General features: G+C 48.0%; 1 protein-coding gene across 1 annotated transcript in view; it reads left to right on the forward strand.

Annotated features, from left to right (window-relative positions):
- The first annotated feature begins 746 nt into the window (after nt 1–746).
- LOC142481496 (endoplasmic reticulum-Golgi intermediate compartment protein 3-like) overlaps nt 747–8,955 on the forward strand; it is a 28,831-nt gene continuing 20,622 nt past the window's right edge. Inside the window, exons 1-3 of the mRNA XM_075582909.1 lie at nt 747–927; nt 4,256–4,287; nt 6,074–6,170. Coding sequence (XP_075439024.1) covers nt 840–927; nt 4,256–4,287; nt 6,074–6,170 — 217 coding nt within the window. The 5' untranslated portion in view covers nt 747–839. The remainder of the gene's footprint in view (nt 928–4,255; nt 4,288–6,073; nt 6,171–8,955) is intronic.

Raw genomic sequence — 8,955 nt, forward strand, 5'->3', positions numbered from 1 at the left:
ACGTAACAGCATCCCGTGATGCTCGTTGCCATGACAATGAGACGCCACATGATGTCACTACGTCATGCGGTGCCACGTTGTCATGGCAACTTGACGCCGCGCCACGTTATATAGCATCCCGTTGTCATGGCAACACAGCGTCATTTAAAAAAAAAAAAATCTCCAGGTTGACTGTCAGTAGAAGGTGGCAACCCTGGCTTCCGCACGCTTGTGGAAGTGTGCGCGAGCCCCTGCTAAAGCCGTTCTCATTGGGCTGCAGGGGCTCACTGGTAAGCGAGAGCGCGCCTCAGCGCCTAAGCGCTGACCATGCCTGAGGCCTTTGTGGTTGTGAATACCTACAGAAACAATGTGTTGCTGGTCCCCATGGGACTGAAAGGGATAATATTCCATATGCATGTCCTGGGGACAGTGGACTTTAATCAGAGAGAAAGTAGAGAAATCTACTTTTTTTTTTTGACAAAATAATATATATACATTATTTAAATTATAGTCAATACTTCTGTCCTGCAAACTGATGGGCTCCCTGCTCTATTTAAAAATAGCTATTACATGCCGTGATGGGAAATGTGCCCTCATTAAACATGGCCGCCGTGTTCCCACTTAAGGGCACAGTTACCAGAATCAAAGATGGCTTCCGATTGCTTCATTGGCGTGTCAGACGCTAGGTGACGCAGGAGTGTACACGAGCGTGCTCCCCGCGGCAGCACATGCGCACAAGCGCACAAGCCTCCGGGCCCTTTCCCATTGTCTGACGCCCAGCCAATGAATGAAGGACGGATGGGTTTAAGGGACCCGGAAGTAAAACGGCCGCTTGCGGGCTCTGCTTCCGGGACGGGAAGATGGAGGCGCTGCACCAGCTCAAGCAGTTTGACGCTTACCCCAAGACGCTGGACGACTTCAGGGTGAAGACGTGCGGCGGGGCTGTAGGTGAGGGAGCGGGCACCGGGGTGTGCGAGGGGCGGAGGAGGCCTGGGAGCGCGAGGGGGACTGCAGGGGGTGAGGGAGGAGAGAGTAGGGGGGTGAGGGAGGAGAGAGTAGGGGGGTGAGGGAGGAGAGAGTAGGGGGGCGAGGGAGGAGAGAGTAGGGGGGTGAGGGAGGACAGAGTAGGGGGGTGAGGGAGGACAGAGTAGGGGGGTGAGGGAGGACAGAGTAGGGGGGTGAGGGAGGACAGAGTAGGGGGGTGAGGGAGGACAGAGTAGGGGGGTGAGGGAGGACAGAGTAGGGGGGTGAGGGAGGACAGGGTAGGGGGGTGAGGGAGGACAGGGTAGGTAGGTGGGTGAGGGAGGAGAGGGTAGGTAGGTGGGTGAGGGAGGAGAGGGTAGGTAGGTGGGTGAGGGAGGAGAGGGTAGGTAGGTGGGTGAGGGAGGAGAGGGTAGGTAGGTGGGTGAGGGAGGAGAGGGTAGGTAGGTGGGTGAGGGAGGAGAGGGTAGGTAGGTGGGTGAGGGAGGAGAGGGTAGGTAGGTGGGTGAGGGAGGAGAGGGTAGAGGGCCTACAGGGGGGTGAGGGAGGAGAGTAGGGGATGTACAGGGGTGGGTGAGGGAGGAGAGTAGGGGATGTACAGGGGTGGGTGAGGGAGGAGAGTAGGGGATGTACAGGGGTGGGTGAGGGGAGAGATGGGGACGTAGGGGGGGGGGTGAGGGAGGGGAAAGTAGGGGGGGTGAGGGAGGGGAAAGTAGGGGGGCTGAGGGAGGGGAAAGTAGGGTTTTAGGGGTTTCCATTAGGAAGAAGGTAGAATTCAGTTAGGATTATTCTAGATCTTGGGTGATTTTTAAAGATGAAATCTTCCCTAGGACCAATGTGTGCTAATGACAGTGACCTGTTTAGGGGTCACATTGGTTTATTGTCTTTTAACCAGAAATATTTAGTGAGCGGAGACCTGGGTGGGGGATGATTTTCCTCTGGCTGCTCCCTTTTCTCTGATGGCACTTTGTGTTCAACATGAGTTTGCACAGGCAGAGCCCCCTCTCACCCTCCCCTTATCTTTATTGGCTCTCTGATAGGGGGAGGGTAAACAAACCCCTTGATTGACAATGGCTCCCCATCCAGAGGCCCAGAAGAAATTAATTTTCACAGAATTAAAGCCGCCAATCTTTGCTTTTAGCACAGTTAAAACTTTTTAGGGAAGCCAATTAGACTATTAAATGCTTTATCAAGGTTGCATTCGGGTCGGCAACATGGCACTGCACCTGTAAACCCACTAATCTTTCATTAAGTCGCACGAAGGCCTGCAATCCAAGTATAACTAGCTATTTCTGATCATTCAATTCACCATGCTACAGAAGAACTTCAGCTCCATGTAACCTTTCTTTTATCTTGGCTCAGGGTCTTCAGTTGCATATTGTGGGCAGCACGTGCGATGGAAAACCTTCTAAAGACAAATCCAGTAGATCCTTTTCCTCTTGCAAGCTAAACTTCCTCTGCTCCTCTTTCCTTGTTATGGGGAGGGGCTTATAATGGTAAACTATAGGGCTGTTATAAAAACACACACACACACACACACACACACACACACACACACACACACACACACACACACACACACACACACACACACACACACACACACACACACACCAGGACTGCCCTTCTCTTCTGCTGCCGCTTCTCTGCACGGTTTGCCAATTGTCACCCCTATGAATTTTGAGGACGCTGCTCTTCGTCGCATTATGATCGCCCACCTCCGCTACCGCTTTTATGATCATTAGCGTCCTCAATGCAGAAGGGTTACTCTCAGAACAGTGCATAGAAGCCCCAATATAGAATGTCCAATATGACATTACTTGATACATTATTTTTTTTAATTCCAAATATGGGTCATTTAGTTCAATTGTTTGGCCAAACATGCATCCTTGTTAAGGTGACCCTTTCATCAGGTACCTTCACTACCAATGTTATACTTTATGCTTTGTATTTCCTCCACTGCATAGGTTAGTGTTTTTCAACCAGGGTTCCTAGGGGCCCCTTGGGTTCCCTGGGCATCCCTAAGGCTGCGGTCCCAGTGCGTTCTGTAGCACGCACGCCCGAGGGCGTGTGCACAGCGCTTCACCGCAGATCGCGGCCCTGGGAGAGAGGGAGCGTTTGTGACGGGAGGGGGCGTGGTGGGCTTTTTGCGGGGGCGTGGCCATCACCATGACCTCACGTGGCTGGTCTGCCCTCATTGGATGAACCGCTGGCGGGGGCGTGGCCACGTCTCCGTCGCAAGTTCCACATACAAAAAAATTGTATGTGTGAACTTGCAGTACAGCGCGGCTGCTAAATGCGCACCGACGCATGTACTTGGCCCGGTAGAACGCACTGGAATCGCAGCCCTAATGGTTCCTTGCAATTTTATGGTCTTGAAAATTGTACTAAATACAGAAGAATTTCCAATGCATCTGATCTCAGACGCGCTATTAGAGAGGGTTGGGGTTCCTTACAGTGCATCTGATCTCAGACGCGCTATTAGAGAGGGTTGGGGGTTCCTTACAGTGCATCTGATCTCAGATGCGCTATTAGAGAGGGTTGGGGTTCCTTACAGTGCATCTGATGTCAGACGCGCTATTAGAGAGGGTTGGGGTTCCTTACAGTGCATCTGATCTCAGACGCGCTATTAGAGAGGGCTGGGGGTTCCTTACAGTGCATCTGATCTCAGACGCGCTATTAGAGAGGGCTGGGGGTTCCTTACAGTGCATCTGATCTCAGACGCGCTATTAGAGAGGGTTGGGGTTCCTTACAGTGCATCTGATCTCAGACGCGCTATTAGAGAGGGTTGGGGTTCCTTACAATGCATCTGATCTCAGACGCGCTATTAGAGAGGGTTGGGGTTCCTTACAATGCATCTGATCTCAGACGCGCTATTAGAGAGGGTTGGGGGTTCCTTACAGTGCATCTGATCTCAGACGCGCTATTAGAGAGGGTTGGGGTTTCTTGCATAAATAACATTTATCCATTACATTTGTTTAGGGCGGTGAATGGGGCAATGTTTGTTAATATAGTGTTTTCTTTCCCCTTGGCTCACACTGTCCTTATTAGAGACCCAATAAAGATAGGGGGCCGGGGAGGGCTCTGCCTGTGCAAACTCTTGTTGAACACATGGTGACATCAGACCGAAGGGAGCAACCGGAGGGAATCACAAAATTGCTTTATCTGGCTTTATTCTCCACCGTCTGAGAGGCAGTTGGTCACTTGTACGTTACAGGCGCCTCTTGTATGTAAGCGGTTAATGCAATTGTGCTTTATGAAGATCTGTATATATCTTTTTCTTTTCTATCGACAGTTCACGATCTGCAGAGCTTTGGACTTGACAATGTGAGTATGATCAGAAATAGCATTATTAGACCAGGAGTGGCTAACTCCAGACCTCAAGGGCCACCAACAGGTTAGGTCAGGGGGGCGCAAACTGGGGGCACAAGATTTATTTGGGGGGGGGGGGGGGCACGTCGGTTATAGAGGCCCCGCGCTCTTCCCCCCCAAAGCATTTAAATTTAATGCCAGGAAGCGCGCGTGGCCTCTAACTTATTTACCTTGACTTTGGGCAATGCGTTGCCGTGGCATAAAATGACGCCGCAGGTTGACATAACATCACATGACCCCGCGGCGTAATTTGACGCCAATTGTTAGGTATGGGGGGGGCGCGCGAGCACTGGGGCTGAGCAGGCAGAGGGCGTAGCGCAGAAAGTTTGCGCACCCGTGGGTTAGGTTATAAGGATATTCCTGCTTCAGCACAGGTGCTGCTGCCATTCTGACTAAGTACCAATGTAAAGGGGTTTTGGCTGCACACCACAATATAATAAATACATACAGTTTACCGGTGCTGCTGGTTATAGGAAGTACCTGCCAGGCAAATTCCAATGTACACTGAGGAAAAAAGAGATCCAGCGCTCCACGGATGTCAAGATAAATGAATTTATTGTGCCACACGACGTTTCGATTAGGCCTAATCACTTGAAAAAGACCTGTTGGTCGAAACGTCGTGTGGCACAATAAATTCATTTATCTTGAAATCTGTGGAGCGCTGGATCTCTCTTTTTTTCGCCATTCTGATTAAGCCACTGATTGCGCGACCTGTGCTGAAGCAGGGATATCCTGAAAACCTAGCCTGTTGGTGGCCTTTGAGGGCTGAAGTGGACCACCTATGCGTTAGTTTGGTACCAGAGCGAAACCATTGCCCTGTGGATCAGCGATGTAGGAAATGGTCCAAAATGTGTTGGAGAAATGTTAACTGTTTTCCAAAATTAAATTCCCTGCTAAATATTTCACCAAGCATCACCATGCTAATATCGGGAAATTTGCCTTAGATTTGGGGGCTTTCAGCGAAATACCACCACTCTGTGAGCGAACCCTTGTTTCCGTATTTATAGTCTCTGCATTACGTGATTGTAGAGTTATTAGCATATTAAACAGTTATAGTGCACATTGGCCCAGATCCACACACTGGTGCTGATCTTTAGCACGCCTCCGCTCCCATTCATATCGTTAGGAGTATGGCCGTGCTAAAGCTTGGCACCCTTTTGTGTATCTGGGCCATTGACTTATTGCTTGGAGCATCGCGTTCGAGCTGTGACTCAGCCGCGGTTATATTCACAACTCCAGGGTACGTTTTGCTTGGTTCCTGACCTCATGCAAAGTTTTCGCACATCTCTACGGACCAGATTTGATAGAAAAGTGTTACATTACAATGTGCCTTCACACCTGCAAATCCTGTTAAGCAGGGCGTTGGCTTGACATGTCGCCTCACATTGCTTCGATTTGTAAGCTCTGTCTGGGCAGGTCTTGCTTCATGTTGAAGGTGTATACCAGGGGTCTTCTACTAGTTCTCCAAAGAGGTCAGATCAGTAAATGGGCGACAAGGGTTATTTCAATGTCATTTTAGATGCATCTACATAACATCTGTACCATATATATTTACTTTACCTTAACTTACAAGTGAGTTTCGGTGTGAAAAACACGAAGTAACTGGTATGAAATTAGCAAGTCCATGGGCCACATGAAGGTCCCGCGCCAGGCGCCAGTTTGAGTCGTGGTGTTATACCCTTCTGTATTTTACATGGCATATCAGGAGTGCCGTATATTAATACTAAATGTGTTCTTTCAGATAAATATGACGCATCACATCAAACATCTTTCCTTTGGGAGGGATTATCCGGGCATCGTAAACCCACTTGATGGCACCAGTGTCGACGCCAGCCAAGGTAAATATATTTCAATGTTGATCATGTGCTTTTGGATTCATATCGAAGGAGATCTCGACATTCATTCACTCTGTAAACTGTACAGTTGGGCAATATACCGATATGATGTAATACCGCGGTAGTAAAAATTACGATAAGTTAATATTCGCATTTATTATAGCGGTACTGGTGTTTGCTGTGGACGTCAATGGAGGTTTTAATGGACAGAATGTGACTTGCAGTTTAAAGGTGCAAACACAGCCAGAGAAAAAAAAGCATCACCCAGATGTGACCCCTTAAACATGTCACTGCCATCAGTACACTTTGGCCCTAGGAAGGATTGTCTCTTTAAAATGTGTCCGCTTGATAAAAGGCAGATCTGTCATTGTAAATAGGATGCGAGACCGCTCCTTCACTTCCCATCCCTTGAGTTTTGGGGCACGCCTTGTTCCTCAGAAGATCGCTTTGCCATGTGTTTGCCCTTTTCCTCTTAAAGGGGCATTTTCCTCTTAAAGGGGCAGTGTCTCCTATGATCAAATTATGTTTGAGGTCGCACCGGGGTGATTGCATTTTTCTTACCAGAATCCAATACCTGGAAATATTTTTAACTCAATTTGTTTTTAGTTTGGAGACACTTGGGAGGGGTTTGAATAGGCGGTAACATTTCTTCCGTCACCAGAAGGGGTCTTATGACATAGCACTGCTTGGTAAATGTCCTTTCGTGCTTCCTTGATATACAAACACACCATTACATGAAAATATTCAATTACTGTCTTCATTAATTGGGATATGGCCTTACTTTTTGAGCCAAAACAAGTAACAAAATAATTTCTCTGGGAACATTCATCATAGAAACATTTAGCAAATCAGATCCATTCTCACCACTTACTGAAACGGCGGGTCCAGGCCGGTTCCATGCTTTTTTCTTTCTAGGAGGATACAGATACTTATTACTAAAATGCCTTGTGGCTTCTACAGCGACCATGTGGCCCTGAACCCCTCGTCCCTTCACAAAGCCCTTGTGACATCCGGCCCAGGCCCTTGCACAACAGAGGGTTGTCGTGACTTAGTCCTTGTTTTGTAGGGAGAGTTCGGGCTGACGCCCCCACGGTGCAGCCTGAGCAAAGCGGAAGTGGGGGCCATCCCGTTTTTGTTTTCCTGGTCAAGCCATAAACTCACCTGGAAACGGAGAGAGAGCAAAGTGGTTACCAGTATGGATACAGATCACAAGAAATACTGGTTTATGGTTTTCCGTACAAACTCCCACTGGAAAAGAAACAAGGCATTCAGTCCGACATGTTTGACTCCATGCGATTTCCATCCAGTCCATGATTTCTAGCGCTAAACCGTGCAAGATGATTGACAGTATAGTGCAAAAAATTACGATAATGCGCTCTTTAATCGGTGAAAAGATGAGCGTCCCGCATAAAAACAAATAAATCCTACTTGCCCAAGCTGCAGGGACAGATAGTTAAGATTCTCTCACCCCAAGAGAAAAGATAGTCGCAGTGAAAAACATACCCTATAGCGCTGGGAAGACAGACAAACAAAATACAGTGTAAACTGTGTGTGAGCAGACACCTCCCATCTAAATTAGGGCATTTACAATCAAATGTCAATAGAACAACATTGAAAATGGCGCCCGCCTCTGGTGAAGACCTCCTTTTGGGATTGGAGATATGCGTAGATGTATTTCTGTGGGATCCCCTTCTCCACACCTCAATGGTCTGGGTAGAGACTGTAGCTCGTGGGGTGTGGATCACAAAATGGGGAGCGGAAAGCCGGCGCGCGCACATAGTGATGCAATTTAATCACCAAATGGAAAATGGTAAATATGCACAGTGCCCTTACACATATGAAGAGGAACTCACAATTGAATACAACAGACTTTGTGTAGCTGCTGGTATCTCACCGCCGTAGCGTTTGAGTCCACTTCCGCGTCACGTGGTCTAGTGATCTCGTCTCGTGATACCAGTTGCCGGCTCAACCCGGTCTGATTCCACGATTCCGTAACTGCTCACTTGTTCTTTAAGGAGAAAAAAGAGTGAGCGCTTAGTGAGCAGGTACACAATAGACGAATCAGACCGAGGGGCAACACTGAAATATTCTTGTAAATTCCCTAATTTAGAGGGGATGTGTCTGTTCACACACAGATTGCACTGTTTTTTGTTTTTCGCGCTCTTCCCAGTGCTATAGGGTATTTTTTCCATTTGATTGACAATATACCTGAATGGCCATGGACAGAGGCGACCTAAGTCTTGAATCCGTATGCAGTGAAGAAGCTTCCATGTGCTGGAGAACTTTGTAGTTCCACTCACTTGGAGCTGACCTCTTCTCCTGCACGGGGAAGCCGTGTCTGTTTATTTGGAAGGGCCCTTTAGGAAATAGAAGTGGATTAGGGTCTCGGGCTGAAAAGAGGAGAGTCCAATCTTAAATTCTAATTGAATGCAATACTCTGCTCAATAACACATCATATTTACTAAGCAGTGAGATACTCGTCCTGTATTTGTATTTATATTGACCCAGAGGAAGCAAACTAAACGCCCCAGTGATGCGGTGGTCAACTATATCTCCTAAGAGAAAATAATGCTTCCTGGCCCCTGTAAATAAGATCACATTTCTTGATGGATGCTTTTGATTTGCATTATTTGGTATATCCCCGTATACCTTTCCTTTCTAAAAAGATCCCTAACCTTTTCTTAATCATATCTTCTGTATCTGCCATCGCAGTCTTTGTGGGCAGTAAATCCCACGTGGTCACTGCCCCATTAGTTCCTCTTTTGAATTCTTCTCGTTGGTAATCTCA

The sequence above is a fragment of the Ascaphus truei genome, unplaced genomic scaffold (assembly GCF_040206685.1).
Source record: "Ascaphus truei isolate aAscTru1 unplaced genomic scaffold, aAscTru1.hap1 HAP1_SCAFFOLD_272, whole genome shotgun sequence".
In the NCBI taxonomy this organism is placed as follows: Eukaryota; Metazoa; Chordata; class Amphibia; order Anura; family Ascaphidae; genus Ascaphus; species Ascaphus truei.